At 47.5% G+C, this 22,216-nt stretch overlaps 2 protein-coding genes across 2 annotated transcripts; one reads left to right on the top strand and one right to left on the bottom strand.

Moving 5' to 3' along the window:
• The first annotated feature begins 124 nt into the window (after positions 1-124).
• On the top strand, positions 125-9,775 carry LOC122377995 (NADH dehydrogenase [ubiquinone] iron-sulfur protein 3, mitochondrial-like). Its single transcript, XM_043358690.1, has 7 exons — positions 125-319; positions 6,587-6,667; positions 6,963-7,084; positions 7,553-7,678; positions 7,950-8,062; positions 8,311-8,443; positions 9,520-9,775. The coding sequence occupies exons 1-7, from the start codon at positions 256-258 to the stop codon at positions 9,667-9,669; spliced, it is 789 nt and encodes a 262-aa protein (XP_043214625.1). The 5' UTR covers positions 125-255; the 3' UTR covers positions 9,670-9,775.
• Positions 9,776-10,492: 717 nt separating this feature from the next.
• LOC122377996 (lipoma-preferred partner homolog) lies at positions 10,493-22,216 on the bottom strand. The gene is made up of 10 exons (XM_043358692.1): positions 21,669-22,216; positions 20,620-20,904; positions 18,839-18,999; positions 18,292-18,484; positions 17,684-17,898; positions 17,076-17,328; positions 16,610-16,779; positions 12,195-12,373; positions 11,431-11,551; positions 10,493-11,129 (listed from the first exon to the last, which is right to left on the bottom strand). Exons 3-10 carry the CDS (start codon positions 18,989-18,991, stop codon positions 10,998-11,000), a joined length of 1,416 nt encoding a protein of 471 aa, XP_043214627.1. The 5' UTR covers positions 18,992-18,999; positions 20,620-20,904; positions 21,669-22,216; the 3' UTR covers positions 10,493-10,997.

A 22,216-nucleotide genomic window follows, 5' to 3' on the forward strand; every position in this document is an offset into this window, starting at 1 on the left:
GAAAAATTCTAAAAAATGCACTTTCATCTTACAAAGTTGGTTGCCAAAAATTATGGTCAAAGCACGGTCAAAGAAAAGTGTGCGCTGTATTTGTCTACACGTGACGTCATATTATTTTCTTCTTCACTCAAAGGCCACTGAGGGCAAGACTGAGGGAGGAAGGGAGCAATTAGATTGGTTTTGTTAGATAAATTCGATCGGATTTGATGTGGTTGCTAGTTGGATTGTATTCCTGAAGGTAGTTAAGTTTTAAAAATGTTCTCCTTTCGCATTATCAGATCAGCATCTGCTGCTATCACCGGCAATGTTGTGAGGCGAGGTATGTATATGAATATTCTGTTTTTATCATTTTAATAAAGGGGATTACATTTATTAAGTCGCAGCTTAATCTGTTTAAATATGTGGTTCCCCTAATACAGTAGAATCCGTTCAATAAATCCTTGGATGATAAATTTAGCCACTTATTGAAGCCACTTCAGTAGGCGGAACTATGGTCAAGCGTACCCATTTTCGGGAACGCATTTTCGTTCCCATGTTTGGGAACGATAAACCCAAATATGGGAACGCCATGTAGGCATTATTTAAAACAAGAAAAAGAACCGTTAAATGACGTCCAAAAAATATAAAACGATCGTGAACCGCCTGATATTTGTCTCAATATTGTTGGGAAAGAGTTTGATATTGTAAGGCCCATCGTAGTTTCAAATCGTTCCCCTATTTCTAAAGCAGTCCATCATCCGGGCCGCGATCCCAAATTTGGGAACGCTCTCGTACACTGGCGCTGCAAGCGTTCCTTATTATGGGAACGGCGTACCCAAAATTGGGAACGATTTCACCGACGCCTTTCAGGGGCTCTTTTCATTAACAAGCATCACGTCCAACGCCGCAAATTATTGTTAACGCAACAATCATCAGATGACCTTTCCGGCAAGACCGTCGCATGTTTCGCCCGGTCTTCTGCGCTTTTATTCAGTGGCGGATCCTGGGGGGGGTCCACGGGGTCATGACCCCCCCCAAAAGGTCTGAGAGGGTCATTTGACCCCCCCCAAAAGCCGAAGACTTAAATGCGGTATAGACGCCGTCTTGCATGCTCAAAATCACCTGCCAAACACTTCTGAGTCAAACACCTTTGTTTTTCTGGATCGTGTTGCGTGAAAAGGCGTATTGAAGGCCAGAATCTTACTCGTTTTTGTCTCAACCGTGCGAGCACCAGGGGATGATCCAGGAAAACTCCAAGGGGATGGTCATGAATTTAATTCGTGGTGCCCCTACCTATACGCAAATTTAAAAACTCAACGGATTTCGGCCACTTAATTTTGGTGATGTCCTATTTCCATTTTTTTATTTTGTTTGTTTTATTTTTAGTGCCCCTGGGCCCTGGCAGGTCAAAATCACGTCGGAGGCGAAAGAAATTCACGGGAATCCCAAAAATCACGTCAGGGCATTCAGGGCCAGCTCTGACCAGCCTGACAGCTAGGGCCCTTCTTACTTCCTGGGGCCTCCTGTGAATAACCGCTAGTGTCTGTGTCTGACCGCTAGGGCCCCTCTGACTCCTCAGTAGGTAGGAGGCCCTCTGTAGAAAGGAGGCCCTCAGTAGAGAGGAGACCCCCTGTAGAGAGGAGGCCCCTTTAGAGAGGAGGCCCTCTGTAGAAAGGAGACCATCTGTAGAGAGAAGGCTCTATGTAGAGAGGAGGCCCTGTGTAGGGAGGAGGCCCTCTGTGGAAAGGAGACCGCCTGAATGCAGAAGGCCCTCTGAAGAGAGGAGACCCGCTGTAGAGAGGAGGCCCTCTGAAGAAAGGAGGCCCTCTGTAGAGAAGGGGCCCTCTGCAGAGAGGAGGCCCTTTGCAGAGATGAGGTCCTTTGCAGAGATGAGGTCCTCTGGCTCTTTGAAGAGAGGAGGCCCTCTGTAAAGGAGGCATTCTGTAGGGGAGAGTGGGGCTATTTGTTACAGGGGTAAGTTGTTACAAAGCAAATATCTTTAAAAATGCTATTGATATCGCACCAATATTTACAATAGCAGAAAGGTTGCGAACGTTTTACATGTCACGCAGGCTCAGACCTGGTGGAACGCCAAGTCGCCCTGTAGGCGCACCGGGGTAAGTTGTGACAGCAAAAGTATTTTTTGCTAGTCAACACTTTGGATCGATCTTTGTCAAAGTTATTCGTGTAAGATTGTTGAATGCATGTTCACAAAATTAAGTGATCATTTCTTTTGTAAGATTATCAAGTGAAAAGCACTAGCCTCTTCGGGAAAACAAACATGTGAATTTAATCGTGTGAAAGTCGGCCGACGCAGGGCCGGGGCATGTTTAAAGATGACTGCACAAAGATATTTGTAGCGTGCACCATTTTACCTGGGCATAAATTTCGTACAGAAAATCAAAGTCCTGTCAGTATGGCAAGGCATTGTGCCCTCGGGTGTCGCAGTAAAGGCAAATAAGAAATTTAACCATATTTGATGAACCTTTTCACGCCTGTGGAGTTCAGTAATGCTTTATGCTTTATTGCCCCTGCCTTCCAATAAGAAGGAAAGCATGTTTAGTGTTACCCATAATGAAGGTTTACGATCGGCTCCGATAGGACGGTCAATGATCGTTATAATGATGAAGAAACTACGGAAAAGAAGTGTAACATGTAACCCCACACTGTGTATCAACTTGCCCCACAATTTTTCAACTTACCCCAAAAATCTTGCTTTGGTTTTCTGCCTTTCACGTAAAAGTAAATTGTCATAAAGAAGTGAAAGTTTGCATGTGCTTTCCAAATTGACTCAGCTAGCATGTGACCAAATTTGGCACAAGTCCATTGAATAGGTTGGCCGCTAAGTAGAGAAAACCAAAAAGTGTAACGCATAGCCCCACTCTCCCCTAGTTAAGAGGCCCTGTGAAAAGAGGAGGCCCGCAGTAGAGATCGGTGGTCCTCTGTAGAGAGGAGGCCCCATCTGTGTTTTGGCAAATGTTTTTGCAAATTTTTCGCGGCGCTTCGCGCCGCCGATTCATGTACATACGTACAGGTCAATACGAAATCGTGACTAATTACATAAACCAACCGTGTCAAATTGAATCAGAATTCATATGTGTACTGTGAAGGAACTCCGGCTTGTACTGTTATGCTAAAAGGGTGGTAAAATTTGTGTTTTGGAGCTGTGTTTTGACACATTCTTTTGCAAATTTTCTCGGCGCTTCGCGCCGCCGATTCATACACCAACCAATAAGAGAGATCGTAACATAACACCGACCGTGTCTTAAATTGAATCGGAATTCATATGTGTACTGTGAAGTAACTCCGGCTTGTACTAGCATGCTAAAAGGGTTGTAATATTTGTGTTTTAGAGCTGTGTTTTGACAACTTTTTTTGTAAAAAAATTTTGCGGCGCTTCGCGCCGCCGATTCATACACAGGTCAATAAGAGAGATCGTGACTGTATGCTACTAATGCATTAGGCTAAAAGTGAGGTAACTATATCTACTTCTGGGTTTTTAAGTCGGTCGATCTGACCCCCCCCCCCCAGTAAAAAATCCGTGGCGACGCTCCTGTATAGGTGGGTTTCACTAACTAAAACTACTGAGCCGAGTGACTTACGATAAAACTTCATCTTAGAAACGACGAAGATCAAATGTCATTTGATCTCGACATACTCGCTCCCTACCCCCCCCCCCCCCCCGGTCGTCAGAATTCATTCATCAGACCTGGCATGTCGGCCGACTGGTGACCCCCCCCAAAACGAACCCCTAGATCCGCCCTTGCTTTTATTCCCGTCGATCTCGCAGCGGGCATGCCCCCCTCTGCAGGATTACGTAATTCACAACGCTCAGCGATGTTCAACAAGGTCTTCCATACCTATATCCACCGTCCGCGCCGAGGGTGGAGACATGTCAAGCACCTGTTTGTTTATCACCGATAGTTGACGAGCACAAGGAAGTATCCAAAAATGGGAACGCTGAGTATGTTACACCCTCAAAACACCTAGTCCCAATGAAAATCTAGTTTTTTCCTTTCTTGATGAGTGTAAGTGGCAAAAAGCCTGGTAGGATGGGCACGAGGAACGATCGAAATCAGCATAAAAATTATAAACAAGCCACACAGAGCGACCTATATAAGAGAAATTCCCCCAAAACGATCATGCTTAGAAACATGGAAGACAAAAACCACGCTCATGACGCTCCTTATAAAACAACGCTAAACAGCTAGCATCCAAATAAAATATGTCTTTCCGGGCTGATAAAATACAGCTGAATAATTTCAAACCACTAAAACTGAGTTTACAACAGTAGTTCGGTAAAATCACTGACGTTCCACGAGGTCGTGCGCCCCGACACCAAAAGTCAACAATATTACCCCCGGACTGTCCGCGTGTTCGCTTGCATATGTCAGCATCTGGTGTCCCTAATATGAAACTTCATAACCAGGCGAAAATTATTATACTTGACCTCAAAATGTAAAAAACGCTTCATTTTCCTTAAAATTGCATGTTAAATGTAGAATAACCCATGTTTTCACCATTCCGTCACTTCAAAAAATCATTAAAAATATCATTCGACGGTCAATTTCCTTGTGCAACGGTCAGATTAAAGATAATTTTATAGAGACTTAGTAGATACTTGAATTAGCGTGCACTTTTTTGAAACGTGATGCACTAATGAGTCTTAGTGGGCGAACGGCCGAAAAATTACCTTCCGTTCCCATAAATGGGAACGCCCGTTCCCATATTTGGGAACTCCGTTCCCAAAAATGGGAACGTTCCTACATTTGGGTACTCATGACCATAGTTCCACCTACTGACTTGAGCTGTTCATGGATTTCTCCATAGAAGCATACCTACTTAACTGACGGGTTAATAAAGCCACCGCTTAATAAATGAAAAAAAAATTGTGTCACCAAAGTGGATTTATTAACAGGATTCTACTGTATTCTATTTCACTTCCTTATTTCCTGATTATTGCTTAAAAGAATAGATGCCAGTATAACGCCTTATGGGCGACTAACGGAGCGAGCGAGAGGGTGAGCCTTGCACATGCGAAATTTCGAGGGGGTACCTCCAGCTGACTTGTGCACGGCACCCTACTAACCGGTCTCTAGCGATGTGCCAAATTTGAGCACAATCGGCCAAGCCGTTCTCGAGATCTGGAATCGGCACCCTGCACGTGCGCACGTGCAAAATGGGTCCCAACTGACTTTTGCACGGCACCCTACTAACCGGTCCCTAACCATGTGCCAAATTTGAGCGCCATCGGTCCAGCCGTTCTCGAGATTTGGAATCGACCCCTGCACGTGCGCACGTGCAGCAGCACCCCAACTCTGGCACATGGATATGCATTGCCTAGTGGGTGCCTACCTACATGCCAACTTTCAGCGCAATCGGCCAAGTAGTTACCGAGATATTGCAACAATTACAAAAGTGACACCTCTTCGTTTTGCACGTGGCACGTGCATAAGGGGTCACCCACATGCATCGGCAATAGTCCAATACTTGGTAGAAGGAATGAAGCTACCCTACAAAAATTACCGCGTGTAAATCGGTAAAGTGGTTGCTGAGATATAAGCCTCGCAAAAGCGTGACCACGGCCGGCCGGCCGGCCGCTCATACTCAGAAATTTCCGTTAATCTAAGGAAAGACTACGCTCGCTTCGCTCGCTCCGTAATAAATGGACTCTAACGCAAGAGATGGGTAAGGAATCCGCAATTAGGAGGCTTGTGATGGCTTGGCACTGAGAATGCACATGGCATCAGGAAGTGAAGCCTGCAGGCTAATGCTCACTATGATTTGCAAGTCAAACAGTAGCTTATCCACCTCTGCATTAGGAATGATAACATCAGCTAAAGCAAAAGAAGTATTCTTGTGGCAGTGATTTCAGCATGCAGGCAGTAAATACTGAAAGAAATGGTGCTCCTATATGTTGGATATCTGTGTTAATCATTTATCTTTAGTGATGTCTTTTGGTGACCTCTTTAAGCATAAAATGTGTTCCTATCTTTGAAGCCAGGAGTGATTCAAATTGCACACCCAGGTTACAGAGAAGCTGGTACATACATAAACAACATAGGTTACACATTGGTCATTTCATCCCCAAATGATAAAAAATTTTAGCTCAGGTTTACAGGTCAGGGTCCAGGTCTTTCTGGGATGCTGCAGAGCCAGATGATGTTGTCCTGGCTCCATCAACAAACTCTTTCAAAGAGAGGCTTGACCAACACTGGGCCACAAAACCATCCTCAATGTGATCCAAATCCAGTACCTATGCTTTGAAGTGAGGTTGAGTCTGCTCCGCACTCGGCGCCGACCGCCGACGGCCGGCCAACCGTTCAATACAAGGCTCGGTGCTACGATGTGCCAATGTCACAATACAGCCTGTGGGATGGAAAATGTGTGCTATTGCTAAGGATAGCACGTTTTATTTGCGTTCTCACAGAAGCCTCGCGGATGTCGTGCTGCCGAGTACATATGCGTTTGCTAATCTAGTTGGTTACCGCATTTCGGTTTAGGTGACTTTTTTGCTTTGGTATCTTATTTTTGGAGGGCCGCAGTTCTCTAGTATCGCTTTGAATATGTTGCCCCGTGCATGTGCATAACATCGCGTTATTTTCAGGTGCCAGTGTCGGGCAGACCAAGCCCTTGGCCCAGCTGCGACACATCCGATCGAAAACCACAGCTTCACAGGCCGTCAGCCGTAAGTCACTCCTTGTGTTGGGGCCTCAGGCTTAGTTTTACAGATTGTTAGGGCCATCAAGTTTACATCTTCAGAGTTAATGTCAACAGAAAGGCGAACAAAGGACGGTCTTTAGAGGAGCATGTGTTCATAAAAGGAGTAAGGAAAATGTAATTTAGAAAGCTGCCCTTTACATGCAACACAGGAATGGAACCTGTCGCTTCCCCCTAGCACAGAATCGTTGAATAGCCCGACAACCGCTATGTTGTTTCAATTTTCGCCATTTGTCGTCAAATGCGTGTATGCTGTTTTTCAGCGACAAGTCTGAAGGTTGATCCGTCTCAGAAAAAGTCTCTGTCGGACTTCGGCAAATATGTGGCTGATTGTATGCCTAAATACGTTCAGAAGGTTCAGATTTCATCAGGGAATGAGCTCGAGGTGAGTTCGTCATGTAATTGTTTTTCATGTGCTATTTTTTATATGTCCCAATATAACCATAAGAAACTGCACCATTCCTTTAAGTACGACGCTTGCTTGCTTGCATATCAAAGCACGGTAATGATGTACTTTTACACCTTCTTCTAACCAGCTCTTTGTTATGAACTATGAAGGTCTGTCTTAGTTCACGCACGATGCTGTCCAAAAAAAAAAAAAAACAATGTTCAATGCCCAAAAATTGAAAGTCCTGAACTGAAATTTGATTTGACTCAAAAAGGAACTGTATTTTTACTTTGGTTATTAACAAGCTGTTGAAAGCCCTCTTCCCCATCTACCCATATACGAGGCGAAGAATATCAGCATCTGAGCATCCTCCTCGTTACGGGATGTGAGCTAACGAGCAGCTGTTTTGCCGCTGCCTGCTGTGTGGTCTAGTCACACACCCCTCACTACGCCCACCCGTTTCAGATCCTGATAGCGCCGGAGGGCGTGGTGCCGGTGCTGCAGTTCCTCAAGGACCACCATAACGCCCAGTTCGCTGTCGTCTCGGATATCACGGCCATAGACGTGCCGTCCCGTCACTACCGATTCGAGGTGGGCAAATGGTCCAATGTTCTAACATATACGAATCTGTTGTGGTCACAGGCCTCCGATATGCCGAAACGGAAACACTGTGTTCTATTTTTCAACTTACTGGTATGCCAAAATTCTTAAGCTGTAATTTGTGTCTGTTTTCATCAAAGCACCATTTTCGTCGGAAACGAAAACGAAAAATAACGGCTTGGCAACGCGATAACACTAAAACGGAAAGGCAGAGTGTGGGAATATTTTATGCGGTTTTGATGTACAACCCTCCGCATTTCAGCTGATCTACAACCTTCTGTCGCTGCGTTACAACTCGCGGATTCGCGTGAAAACGTACACCGACGAGCTGACACCGGTCGACTCCTGTGTCGAAGTCTTCAAGGGCGCTAATTGGTGCGTATGTCCATTTATTTTGCTGATACAGGCATTGTGGGGGAGCATTATGCGAGGCATCCATTATTTCCGGCATAGTCTGTACTTTGTGTCTTCTTTAACTTTGTTGTCATTATCGCTGAAAACGTTCTCTTATCGCCTAAAGAAGAAAAAATCATACTGACTGATCCATGGTCATTCGTAAGACTTGTCTGATTATCTCTATCCTAGTGCATTTCAGTAATATAGAATCATCGCTGTGCCGGCAGGTATGAGCGTGAGATCTGGGATATGTACGGAGTGTTTTTCTCCAACCATCCCGACCTGCGGAGAATCCTCACCGACTACGGATTCGAGGGACACCCGTTCAGGAAGGACTTCCCCCTCTCCGGATACGTCGAGGTAACGGCCGGCCTTACTATCTTGTGAATCAACACTCAAAGCCGTAAAGGATGCCCGTCTCGTTGCCACTTGTCATTTATCGTGTTGCGTTTACCATGTCACTTAAAGGTAGTGTGCCACCTTTGAAAGATTTCCCATTTTATTTTTCCTAGGATAAGAAGCTTCTGTTTTTACCTAATATCGCAAAAAAAAATCAAAAATGGGCCTGGAATAGTGCCTTTTTCGCCTAAAAGTTTTTCGGTTTTTAGATATGTATAACAACTGTAGTGGGCTCACCTGCAAACAGGCGTCGGGCAACAATCGCGAATGCGGCGCACTTGTGACAATAAGCAAAGGTCATTATAGTGTTACGACCATACGACGTACGGGAATGAGTTATCAGCTGTCTAATCGTAGACAACACAATGTCGAGCCTTAAACTGTAAGCCCGTATTGGTATTGTTTCTTTTATTTGGCTGTCGAACATTATTTATGGTTTGAAATATGATTTTATGTAAAATAATTGATATGAAAAAGCCGTCTTATAAGTTATGACCCCATTTCACCACACGCAAGTGGCAGAAATGACAATGATCAGCTGACGCATTTTTCTTGGCCGAAGTCAGAGCGCGCGGCCCGACGCACCACGCGTATTTGGAAATTCCGACCTCGACGAGCATCAGAAGCCATCTAACAGGCGTGTTCGAAACCGCAGGAGATGATGATGAACGGGTTTATCGAAACTTGATTGGATGAGCATATCGGTAATAGCGATTTCAGTGTGTGCATTTATTGTTCATAGTGGTGTGAAATGTGGTTGGGGTACGACCGACAACCCGTCGGGGCGAATTTCGCACTGGGGTACTCAAAATTTGAAGAATTTAAGACGTTTCCATGAGTTTTGAAGGTATGGATAAGTTCTAAAAATCCGGTTCTCCTTATCTGGGCCATTAACTCCATACGGTCCAAGAAAGCTGGCACACTACCTTTAATATCAGGCCATATGATCGTTTAAAAGGCTCGGGCGTTTCATTTTGGCGCCTGTTCCTCCCTTGTTCGTCTAACCCCAGTCCTGTGTGTGTGGTCCCCGTCGGCAGGTGCGCTATGACGACGAGGCGAAGCGCGTGGTGGTGGAGCCCGTCGAGCTGGCCCAGGAGTTCCGCAAGTTCGACCTCGAGTCGCCCTGGGAACAGTTCCCGGCGCACCGCTCCAAGCCGGCCGCCGAGGACGTGGCCATCGACAAATGAGAGCTGGACGGCAAACCCTGGACTCGGTCAAACCCGGTCCGGACTACATCAATAGATGAACTATGAGGTGCACGGTATGTCAATATACTTGAGTGTGTATGTGTAATCGATATTTTACAGCTGACCCGGATTATGTAGATGAGCTGAGGGGTGGAAGTCAGAGCCTGTGGTAAAGATGGCTTCTCACCCAGGCCCCGTCCTCCACCGTCTCAAGGGAGGAATTATGGGTCACCAACAAAATTTTAAGTCTGAAGTGTATGTACAGTCCTCAGCAGACTGCGTGGTAGGTATATTTTTTTTCGACAAAACCAGTAATAACTCAAAGACTATGTTGTCAGTCGGTCGGAACTCACTGAAAATAGAGGCGCCATGCTCTACTGCTTCGATTGGGTATATCACTAAACAAAGTATGTGCCTTGTGTGGCAACAAAATGCAAAAGTTTGTTTTGGGGGCAAATATAAACTTTTGGGTTTTGTTGCCAAACTGGATGGAAAATGAATGCGATGGTAATGCCAATCTAAGGTGCAGAATCTCGCGCATCTTGCTGTTATGATTGCCGAGCGACCGATAGCATAGTATCCGCGTTATTCTCGGTTTTGTCGAAGAAAGAATACCTACCACGCAGTTTGCAGAGGGCTGTACACATTACACATAGCCGGACGGGCACGATTCGTATCATTCAGTTAGCGGCTACGACTAACCGTGAATGAATGACCTTTCTTCCAGCAGACACCGGCTCAGAATAATGAGTAAGAATGCGTAATTGAGAAAACAATACGGTAAATGCTTAATTAAGGGATAAGTCATTTTGAAAGGCATTGCTATCAAGCACAGAATCATTTATTGAATAGCGATCCGACGATTTCACATACACCCTCATATCATTCAGGAATGGTCAAGTGAAGATACTTGCATTCGCATTATTTTATGCGATAATGACTAATTACTAATCATTCATCAATCACATGTGAAAGCTATACCTACAGCGCCACTAATTCAAAAGACGATGAAATGCTAGTGGAATAGAAAATTGTAAATAATCTCAAAATAATGCTTTGACAGCACAAGCATAACACACTTACATCGTAAATAAAAAGCATTACGATATATCCAACCCATTGGTCACGAAAAAGGCGCGAGCTAAGGTCAGAAGGACACCGTCCGGCTCGGTTTCTGGCACCGTTCCTCGGTGCCATCAGGGTGCAGCCGGTGTCACGTGGTCAGATTACAAATAAGCCCTTTCACGGTAAGCACAGCACTTCGAACGGCACAATATGGCACGGGACAGTCAACGTCCGCCGGCCGCCTCTCGGTTTCACACGGCTCCTTACAAATTGGTCGTCATCCGCGATGTGAGGGCGCGCACGCGCTTGGCGTTGCAGTTCTTGCACAGGACGTGACCATCGAGCGGGTAGCAGCCCCGGCCCTCAGCCTCAGATGAGAGCACGAGTCCGCAGTCCTGCCGACAAACGCCCAGATGTCAAACCGCTCACGCACATGCAACGCACGCAAGAGCAAGAGCAAGGGTAACGAACCCAAACGTCACACTTCTGGTGATGCTTACACAATGTTGTGGACGCACACAAATAACGTTACATTAATACTTGTCGGTAGTGCTCTGCGATAATTCATGTGGCCGGCAGTCTACCTCTCACACAAGCCCGAGAAGCCGACGGCTCTCACCTTACGCTAGCCCCTACGGCGACGGTTCTCACCCGAGAATGGCTCTTACGGCCAGCGATTCTCGGTCTGGTTCTTACCTCACACTTGTAGCAGGAGACGTGGAAGCTGCGATCGAGAGCGACCACCCTGACGGCCTCCTCCTGACCGGGCTCCGGCATAATGGGCTCGTGGCACACGCTGCATTTGGGCGCGAATTTCCTGGCGACACAAAATATGTCGTCTGCTGACACCACCCATAAAACATTGCACGGCTGCATGTAACGTAACGTGGACTATCAGTATGTTGTATTATGTAGTATAAGTATGTTCACATTCACAACCACGTTACATACATAAATGTTACATTTGATTTCTAATGGTTTTCGATGTTTCTCAGTATCGCTTTCGATACAAGCTTTATCATCCATCGTTGGTCAGGACATGAGGCTCGGTAGCATGAAGCAGCGTCCACAGCTTGGGAACCAAGGCAAACATTGACATGATAACTAAGCTCATAATACCAGTCATTATTTGCTTTTCGAATAACAGAGGGGTTGAAAGATAGTGTGGTGATTGGCATTACGTGCTAGCTTTTGTTCTGCATCCATCCACATGTTTATCGTCTGACAAATCAATGGATTGGTGGGTAGCTAAACACAGGGGTACACTGAGTCGTGAGATCGTCAGATAGATCGAACACGGTGAAAGGCTAAATTAGAGCTCATAGCACATCAATAATTATGCCCATACCCAATCCCACGAAACAATAACTACCGGCGGAATTCACGCCCAACAAACAAGGAAACTGCGCGAAAGAAGTGAGAAAGAGGTAGTTGAGACAGAAAGTACGTCATTAGCGTACCTGTGGAAATCCTCGATGCAGTGAATCTGGTTGGCGGCGTCGACGGTGAAGCACACACCATCCAGCGACTTCCCGCACACGACGCACGTGAAACACTCTGGGTGGTAGGGCTTTCCGGTGGCGCGCAGGATCCGCTCCAGAATCGGCTTGGTGCACACGCTGCAGCGCTCCAGGGTGTCCTGTTGACAGGGGCAGCGTGTCACGGGGATCTTGTCGATAATGGTACGGTGTGAGGGAGATTGATGGAAAGTATCGTGCCGAAGCGCTCTATCCTTGGTATGGAATGTAATTGCTTTATGTTTACATCGGCTCCAGACCAGTAGCGAATCTGAGGGGGCATCTGGCATCCTCGCTGGAAGGAAAGCGAACTGCATGGGAAAATGTTAAAGGAAGACTGCCACCTTCAAAAAGTTTTCTCAGATCGGCCTATGATTTATTCCCTGGACAAAACAAAATTCTAGAATTCACCTGACAAAGTATCATCACGTGAATCGCGAAAAAAATTGTCGATTATCATACAATTATCAATCGGTTAATGTCTAGCGACAATGTTTACACATCACTAGACTTCAAGGTCATAAGATTATTACATTTTATTTGAAAAAGTAAGGTATTTTATGATTTACTAATATATGATTTCATAAGAAATTGGCCATGTTTAATTTATTTTGCATTTAAGTTCGTAAAACATTTAAAAATCATGGCTCATTTGGAATGGGTCTGGCCCATGTTAAACCCCATTTCCCACACTTTTTGGGAAAAAATGAACTACTGAATATATAAGTTTAACTTTTATTTTGACACTCCAAAATTCTTCTCTGATCTCGAAACAATCAAAGTTTTGACATATATTTACCAAAAGATAAGAAAATTCATGTTTCAAAGTTATCGATAAACAGTAGAGATGTCGGTTTTCTTGGACTTAAAAAATGGCATCAAACTGAACTTTGGTCTCCGATTTCTCGCAAACGGGTTCGAATTTCGGAAAACCGACTTCAGTCTGGGACATAGGTGGCTCAGCTCTAGTGAAAACCGTTTTGTGGAAAAAAGGTGGCAGTCTACCTTTAACCCTCGCCCGTAAACGGTGTTTTGCCACCTTCGCCCATGCAGGGGGGGGGGGGGGGGGTTGGTGCGACCCCCCCCCCTGGCGTTTGAAAACGAAGCGTCGTAGAGCTTAGCGGAAAAGACCAACGGATTGCTCTCAACGAGATCTCGCGATTGGTGGTATATTTTTTGGTCCTAGGTCAACATTTGACCTACTTATGACCGGTCAAAGGTCAAATTTTCGGAAAAATCTAACTTTTTCAGATTTCCGCGCCGATTGCGGCAAAACGGTAAAAGATATCTACTTGAAACCTTCACTATCGTGATCCTTGATCAATTCTCTATCGTTTGGTGTGTATTTCGAAGTCATAACTCTAAAAATGATGCGTTGGGAGCATCGGAAGTCTGCAAGGTCATTTGTGCATTGGGTCACGTCAGGCGTGTGACGTCACTGACCTGACCCTGACCCAAAATGAACTACAAGAAACAACCGACGATGCCTGAAATGGATAGCAAATTCGAATTCAGGGCATCAAAATACCCCGAAAAGGCATACAAGTGCAAGAAGTCATTACAGGTCAACCGAGGTCACTGACCTGACCTTGACCTTTAGTAACCTTGAAAAGGTCAACGGACATTGTGCCAATGTCAAATCAGCCAGTTATGATTCTAAAACAATCCTTCAGTGTGTCAGGTCAGTCGGCATTTATACCAATGTGAAGCAATCTCCAATTTAGCGTAAATCTGGCCGAAGGTTGTTCCCTTTATGACGTCATAACTCCGTGACCTGACATGACCTTGACAAAACATTTTTGCCAAAAGTTGCGCAAAGGATGCCCCAAAGGGTACTGAAAATTTGAGCAGGCTATCTGAAACGGTTCGGCGTGTAGCTAAGAAAAATCTCAGGGGGGGGGGGGTGCACCCCCCCCCCTACATGGGCGAGGGTTAAAATGATTGCTTTGAATAATTGAAAGGCAACGCATAACTCGAAGTTTTTGGACCTTGGACAAACTTTGTTAGGAGTTGTTTTCGCAGCGTTTACAACGAACTTCCCGGATTCGCAAATGAGTGGTTCTAGAATTTCACAGGTTCTATGACATGCACAGCCCTCAGCAGACTGCGTGGTAGATATTCTTTTTTCGACAAAACCGGTAATAACTCAAAAACTATGTTGTCAGTCGGTCGGAACTCATTGCACATAGATGCGCCATGCTCCACTCCTTCGATTGGGTCTATCACTAAACGAAGTATATACCTTGCGTGGCAACAAAATGCAAAAGTTTGCTTTTGGGGCAAATATAAACTTTTGGGTTTTGTTGCCAATCTAAGGTGCAGAGTCTCGTGCGTCTTGCTGTTACGATTTCCGAATGAAGATAGCATAATATCCGCGTTATTCTCGGTTTTGTCAAAAAAAGAATACCTACCACGCAGTTTGCAGAGGGCTGTAGGGGCATTCCACGTCAAATCGAACAAAAATCGGCTGTTTTGCACCTTACCATCAGCGATTTCATTATAAATTTGTGAGCGAGTTCCTGTGTGGCTCCGGACATTACATTGATGTTTTTTGCACATTCTGACCACAGGTCTTCTAAATATAGGGCATCAAATTTTTACAAAATGTTGCATCTTTATATTTTTGAACGACCATAACTTTGGTTGTACTTGTTTGATTTGAATGAAATAAACCTTACTGTTTAGGTAATTTCTTAAGCATTTGTTTAGAACTGCACTAACTTAAATATATGACCTTGAAATTTGCTTAACTCTGTTCTTAAGCACAAATATTGAAACAGCAAAAAACACGTCACCTTCGATTTGGCTCATTTTCATATATTTTATTGCCTACTATATTCTTAACAACCTGTGAAAAAATTAGAGTGGGCCATTCATAAGTTTTGAAGAAAATTGCACATATGCAAACGTATGTTAGCACGCGCAGTGGAGGGGGAAGAACAAATTTCGCCCACCCCTCCTGTTTTTCGCCAATATCTCATAAGATTAATGCGAAATTAATTATGGCTACCTGTCAAGAATTGAATTGGGCATCTCATCGTGCAAGCAATAAGAAAATCGGTTCACAACTGTTCTAGTAATAGCGGTGTAAAGTGAACATCCTGTCGCCGCAGCAACGCGGCGGCTCGGCAGCCGGCGCCGACCGCTACACGCCGCCTGAATTGTAGACTGTGCCGGGACGGAACGGAACGGTTCCGTCTTTACATCGCGCTCCCTACCGCTGATTACCTTCGATTCGCGTCAAATTTTGTGAGAAGACTAAGAAATGTACAGGCAATCTTATGGCGAAAAAATTTTGAAAATCGGTTGGTAAACAATTGAAATATGAACGTGTAAACACAAAATTGTGATTGCTGCGTTTCCCGCATCGGCCGAGCCCGCCTCAGCCGGCGACATGTTACTCTTAGCAGGCCTCTAACTGCCATATTTATTATTGGATTAACTAGAAATTCCCCATACATACTAAAAAATGTATGTTCTTTCGTATAGTGGAGATCAAAAGACGTGAAAATATCGTAGCGTGATAATGTTTTCGTTGAATTTACTTCATGATGCATTTCCACACGGCTCAAAATTCACCGCAAAATACCGTTTGCCTGAGACACTTTTACTATGGAACGTGAATGCTTGACTACGATGACTATGCATTTCCATTCTCGCAGAGTTTGGGATATCGCTAATCAGCAATCATTCATTTCAGAAAGTGTACACAAGCAAGCATGTCTTGACTCTGTCTTTCAAGGTCACGCGCGGTTGCGTGATGTTGATGCATGAAAACGGCGTTTGCCGCGAAAGTTATGAATGGCCCACTCCAATTTTTTCACAGATGGTTAGGAACATTGTGACGGACATAATATGTAAAAATTACCCAAATCGAAGGTGACGTGTTTTTTGCTATTTAAATTTTTCTGTTTTAATTCAAGGTCAAATGCATTTCAAGGTCACTTCAATTTAATTTTATAATTAAAAATCAAAGCCTTATCAATTGCCTATAAGACCCTGTTAATATCATTTTGATACCAGAAAAGGAACCAGAGTTATAGCCATTTAAAAAATTGATGTGTGGCATTTTTCGCTATATTCGATGACCTATATCTCAGCGATACGTTATCAAATTTTGAAAATATTATACGTAACTCAGTTTTGAACCATGCCCAGTCTGCCTACAAATTTTCAGAAAAATCGAAGGGGATGACGGATTTCGGTGTTTGATTTGACGTGGAATGCCCCTGTAGGTACCTACCGCCTCTATTTCCATTGTGCTTTCCATGGACAATCTGAGGCAGTCTGAGCCACATACTGTCTTTAGAGTTTAGATATATATCGGTACAATGATAAAATATCCCGTATTGACCTACCATGTAGCACTCCTGGCAGTGCGGTTTGTTCTCGACGGCGAAGAAGGGCCGTCCCTGCAGCAGTGAGTGGCAGCCGTGGCACGTGAAGCAGTCCACGTGGAACACCTTATCCATAGCCGTACAGCCCGTGCCCTCGCCGACCACTTTGTCTCCACACTTGGAGCACATGCCTGCCAAATAGCAAAACAGCGTCAGACGACGAGAGAAGGAAACTTCGAAAGGTTTTGCCTTTTGGGAAAACAGCCCTTTGAAAAGCCATGTGCGGTGACGTCCATCTCGTGATACTGATATACTGTCAGTTGTTGGATATACAGAAAACTGAATGAGTATGAGTATTGATATAGATAAATAGATCAACAGAACACATTGGCTGCTTCCAAAAGACAAAAGCTGGCTCGATAGCTATCTTTCGAGTCAATCAAGTTGATTTTAGCTATATACCGGCTACAAGAGCTGCGCGTCTCACCGAAGAAGTCTGGCTGAGGGTTGTCTAGGCCGTGCACCAGCAGGCTGGTCAGCGAGTCCACCTCGGCCTCTCGGCCGGTGCGGTCCGGGTTGGTGATGGGCTGAGCGCTGGGTGCCGGCGCCAGGCCCTGCGCGCCCGGCGCCACGAACGGTCCGCTCAGCGGGTACTGGCCGCGCGCCGGCCGCTGACCGCCCCCACCGCCGCCCCCCGGCCGCGGTCGCATCGGCTCGTAGATGGACTCGTACGTGGAGCTCTGCGGGAGGGGGGAGAGACACGGGCTTGTCAGCGAACACCAGATGTCCCCTGCAAACTGGGCACTTCACATTTCTAACGACAGTACATTAGTAATTTCCATGCAAAACGTTTATCAGGTATGAGGTGAAAAGTAGCAAGGCCTGCAAGAACGTGCTTAGTGCTCACGCCAAGATGCACATCACGCATGAAAAATTTTAATTTCACGCAATGAAAATCATCTCATTAAATAATTAGAGTAATCCTTATAAACATTAAACAATAAGTTTCAAAGTTGTACTCCCGTTCGAGTAAGCTTTCGAAACACGAAATTCCAAGGAAGTGCTCTAACTCCGGCCAGTATCTGTCGGACGTACCGTCTGCGAGAGCGGCGCGTAGGCGTTGAACTGGTTGACGGCGCTGGGCACGGTGGGCGGCGGCGCGCCCCGGTTGGCGCGCCGCAGCTCCGAGTAGCTCGAGCTGACGGGGGAGGGCGGCGCCGGCAGCTCGCCGCTGTACTCGGACGAGTCCACGTACAGCTCGGGCGGCGGCGGCGGCGGCAGGTCGTCCTCGGGCGGCGGCGCCGGGTAGCCTGTCCGACGGCGGGGCAGTCGTCAGAGCGGGGGTACTGAGCTGTCACAGCGGGGAAACTGAGCTGCCGCAACTGGAGGAACGGCTGCCACAAGCGCCGAAAACAAAAATACATTTTGTGGGTTCATCGACAGCTACAGCCACTGGGTGTTGCGAAAAAGTCACATAGAAAAACTCGTCGAACTTGACCCACTTTAGTCCCTGGAGACGGAACCATTGACCTGGAACCAAACACGTGTGACAAACAGGCTTCTGATTAACCTTTTTATAAACAGGGAGAAAAACAGCTATAAAAATCACGCCAGTGCCATTCACCCTCCTCCGGCCGCAGGTCGAACCTCAGCCGCTCAGCCGTCTCGTCTCACGGTCTCGGACACTGCCGACGGCGACATACCGGCCGAGCCGTTGGTGCCGTGCTGGCCGTACGCGTACTGAGAGGGCACGTATGGGGGCGGCGGCGGCGGCAGCTCCTGGCCGCCGGCCGCCGCCTGCTGCGCCGAAAACTCGGGCGGCGGCGGCAGCGGCTGGCTGGGCAGTCGCGGCGCGCCGACCGCACCCGGCGGCAGGTCGGCGTCCCCTCCGGCCGTCTGTCGACACGCGCCGACCGCAACACGAGTGTGTCAGTGTTAGGAAAACAAATAACGGGAACCGTCATTACCAAGACCGATCGTTGTCGGTTCACTGAGACAGTAAGCAAATAAGCATCTGACCTGTTCGGTGGAAGCCGTAAATACTTTTCACGCGAGTGATAACAGTAAGCTCATGTTTCGCAAGTAATTGGAAACCCCCTTGGATGCAGACAGACAGCAAGTCGCAATTCGCATACGTCATTCTATAGCCAGATGACGGCGGAAAACCGAGACGACATTGGACACCTCACAGCCTGTCTGTTTATGACGCCAATCCGGCACGGGACAGAGGCTGAAGATCACATTTCTCACCTGCTGTTGAGACGGCTTTTTCGGTTTGGGCGGCACGACAGGTGCCACCTTGCGCTGCTTGGTCTCGGCGCTGCTGTAGCCCTGCGGCGTCGAATTGGTGATGTGCAGCTGGCTGAGCGCGCCGTCCAGTTTGCGGTACAGGTCGCCGCTCATGGTGGCAGCTGAGAACGGACAGACAGATAGGGGCCAGGCGGTGTCAGCGCTCCCAGTCCTACCCAGGCGCCGGTCACAGCACTGCGCAGCGGTCGATAGCTCAGTCTGAGCGAGGAAACTCTGCTCGGGGAACGAGAGTTGGGCGGAAGGGTGCGCAAGGCTGAATTTTGCGCTACATATGCTGACTTTTAACTTCAAAGGCTAGCTCGGACACCAGGGGTCAATAACGGCTTGCGCCTTGCAGTGACAAGCCGTATACCTGTAAGCCGTAGCACAAATACCGTTTAGACGGTATTAGTGAGACCATCATATGTTGCTTGAGTCTGGGACAAAGACTCCATCTCGGATTCGCTCTTGATATTTTTATTGTTGAAGTCGATGGTGTCGGTGGCAGCTATTAGGGTCTACCCGGACAGCCCCGTCGAAATCGACTCGACACCGCTGACAGTCGGACGGACCTACCTATTTGACACTCGTCTTTTCGCCCTTCGTTCCAGCCCTAGTCATACGTAGGCACCAGACAGTCAACGGGGACTCGAATGACCGGGATCAGTGGTCAGTGGCCATACGCCGGCCCGTAATCCGTCCCAGCCCCATTACAAAGATAACCGTCTGCCTTGTCCAAAGTCCGTGATAGCACGGTTCAATTTTGGTTGTCAAACTGTGTTGGTCGCGACCACCGACGATAGGCTTCACGCCTGAGCGGTCTTGCTGACCAGTGGTCTGTGCAGTGTTCACCCTACCTACATTCAGCATGGTTATAAAGGCTTCAAAGCCGCATATCTTTTTTCCCACTTAATTATTTATTTTCATGAATTTAGACAGACTAAAGCCGCATATCGCTGAAAGCGCCAGTTGCGGCGGGCGTCATGCGAGTTTTCGGTACCTTCAGGAAAAAAGAGCAATGCCACTGGAGAAATTGGCTTCGGTAGGCCCAAAAGCACAAGGCTCCGGGGCAAGGTATAGCAGCAAGGTATAGCAGTGGCCAGTGAAAGCTGTTTTTCAACAGCACTTTCACCTAACGTGCTTTTTGTGTTGAGACGAGTCCCCAAATCGCATTCCGCACTCATCGTGACCTTTATTACCATTTATCCCATCCGTAAATGCACGGGAAAACAAAATACAATGCCTATTTCGATTCGACGAAATGGACGAGCCAGGAGAGTTCACCGTTACTCAATGGAACTTGGGACCCGCGTACCCCCTATGCCTATGGTCCCCCTGTCCCTACCCGCTGCCCCAGCTGACCCACATTCTTTGTCGGACAGCCTTGCATGACATTGGTCGCCCCCCCCCCCCGCTCCCCCCGGAACCGTGAAGGCCCGCTGTGGTGGAAGTTCCAGTGAGCTGAGTCAGCCGTGTGTCAGAGCAGTGTGTCAGAGCACCGTGTCAGTACATTGTGTCAGCGTTAGCGACGCCATTCCTGACTCAGTGTGCACACGGGCGCGGGCGGACCGACCGGGTGACGTCATCGATAGCTCGACGCCACACGATTCGCCTCCCCCGGCCCCCTCCCCCTCAGCACAATAAGGAACAGAGGCTGGCTTTCTCCTCTGACGCGGCCAGCAGACTCAGCAATGCTACTAAGGTGCGACTGGCGCACACCTGATCACCGCACCAGTACTCACCTATTGAGATGTGGTCCTCGTCGCTCCAAAGATCAGCACACGGGCGACCGTCGAGACCTTCACCCCCCAGCACCGCGTCGGACGCCGTCCACCGTCGCTCGTGCCGCAGCCGACTGTCGGCTCACCACGGCCGTCCGCTGGGGCCGCGGGGAGTGGCAGGTACGGTCTCTGACAGTGGTACCCGGACAGCCCGACAGGCGCCGCCGAGGCTTCGGTGCGTGGCCATTGTGATTGCAGAGGTGCGGTTTTTGTGCCCCTGTCCGTCTGCCGGTGCCGGGCGACGCTCTGTGGAAAAGGGAGGAGGTCAGAGGCTGTCTCACCCTAACATGCATTGTTCCGGATCGAGAACCATATGTTATGGTAGGCTCAACTTGCTTATGTTGTCGAAAGAGAACAAGAAATAGAGAGAAATAGAGAAGGAGCAGGAGAGATGAACACACGAAGGTAAAAGGTGAGGAGTGACGGAATGAGACAAACAGAGGATGAGAGAGAGAGAGAGAGAGAGAGAGAGAGAGAGAGAGAGAGAGAGAGAGAGAGAGAGAGAGAGAGAGAGAGAGAGAGAGAGAGAGAGAGAGAGAGAGGATAAAGAGAGAAGAGAGAAGAAAGAGAGAGAGAGAGAGGGAGGGAGGGAGGGAGGGAGGGAGGGAGGGAGGGAAGGAATGAGAGAGAGAGAGAGAGAGAGAGAGAGAGAGAGAGAGAGAGAGAGAGAGAGAGAGAGAGAGAGAGAGAGAGAAGACAGAGATAGAGTGGGAGGGGGAGAGAGAAAGGAGAGAGAAGAGAGAGGAGAGAGCGAGAGGAGAGAGAGAGAGAGAGAGAGAGAGAGAGAGAGAGAGAGAGAGAGAGAGAGAGAGAGAGAGAGAGAGAGAGAGAGAGAGAGAGAGAGACCTCAGTCAGGGAACAACAGAGTTAGAGACTACGCACAATGCACAGCCCGGTGCCCCTTACCATTATGTAACGTAAGTATTGCACGCATGCCAATGCCTAGAGTAGCAGGGCAGGTGCAAGACATTCCCGGTGATTTCGAGGTGGCCGTGAGAGTTGTGCCTCACCAGTCAGCTGTTGAGATGCGCTGAGGTCTGAGCCATCAGCCAACACGATACCAGCGGCATCCCGCCGAGTGCCGAGCCGGGCAGATATCGTCACCGTCAGGTGTGGTATCCGAGTCTCGCATCGTCAGGGGTCAGGTGTTCCAGCAGTTTCAGGTGACCGCGCCGCGGTCACCTCAGGAATCCGCCCTGGTATGATCCGCAAGCAGGATTCAGCTTTCCCGAGCTATGTTAGATGTAAGCAGCCCGGGTCAAACGATCTCAACTGCGTCGTAGCTCTCCTATGAGCTCGTCTATATCAATAGAACTGCTGCATTGTCTATTTCATAGTTACGTGATCTTCATTAGTCACCATGGCTGAAAGCCCTGACAACCGTCCTGGGAGTCTGATCTCCGAGGCCTCAGCTGAGCCAATATCCAGGGTTTTGGTTCAGGGCCGTGGTAGCATTGTTCCCGATTCTAATCTGACTTCGGCTCCGGGGCCCGGGCTCCTGATGGCTTTGTCTCAGAGTCTGATTCCGATCACTCGTCACTGGTCGGTCCAGCGGCCA

Source organism: Amphibalanus amphitrite, unplaced genomic scaffold (assembly GCF_019059575.1).
Source record: "Amphibalanus amphitrite isolate SeventyFive unplaced genomic scaffold, NRLGWU_Aamphi_draft 000053F_arrow, whole genome shotgun sequence".
NCBI classification, from domain to species: Eukaryota; Metazoa; Arthropoda; class Thecostraca; order Balanomorpha; family Balanidae; genus Amphibalanus; species Amphibalanus amphitrite.

Bases quoted from the DNA above. Each gene is read 5' to 3' on its own strand.
- LOC122377995 (XM_043358690.1), top strand. From the start codon at position 256: ATGTTCTCCTTTCGCATTATCAGATCAGCATCTGCTGCTATCACCGGC. The intron at 7,679-7,949 runs GTGGGCAAATGG...TCCGCATTTCAG, and splicing joins CCCGTCACTACCGATTCGAG to CTGATCTACAACCTTCTGTC. The intron at 8,063-8,310 runs GTGCGTATGTCC...CTGTGCCGGCAG, and splicing joins GTCTTCAAGGGCGCTAATTG to GTATGAGCGTGAGATCTGGG.
- LOC122377996 (XM_043358692.1), bottom strand. From the start codon at position 18,991: ATGAGCGGCGACCTGTACCGCAAACTGGACGGCGCGCTCAGCCAGCTG. The intron at 16,780-17,075 runs GTGAGACGCGCA...GCTATTTGGCAG, and splicing joins CCCTCAGCCAGACTTCTTCG to GCATGTGCTCCAAGTGTGGA. The intron at 11,130-11,430 runs GTAAGAACCAGA...GTTTGTCGGCAG, and splicing joins TCTCCTGCTACAAGTGTGAG to GACTGCGGACTCGTGCTCTC.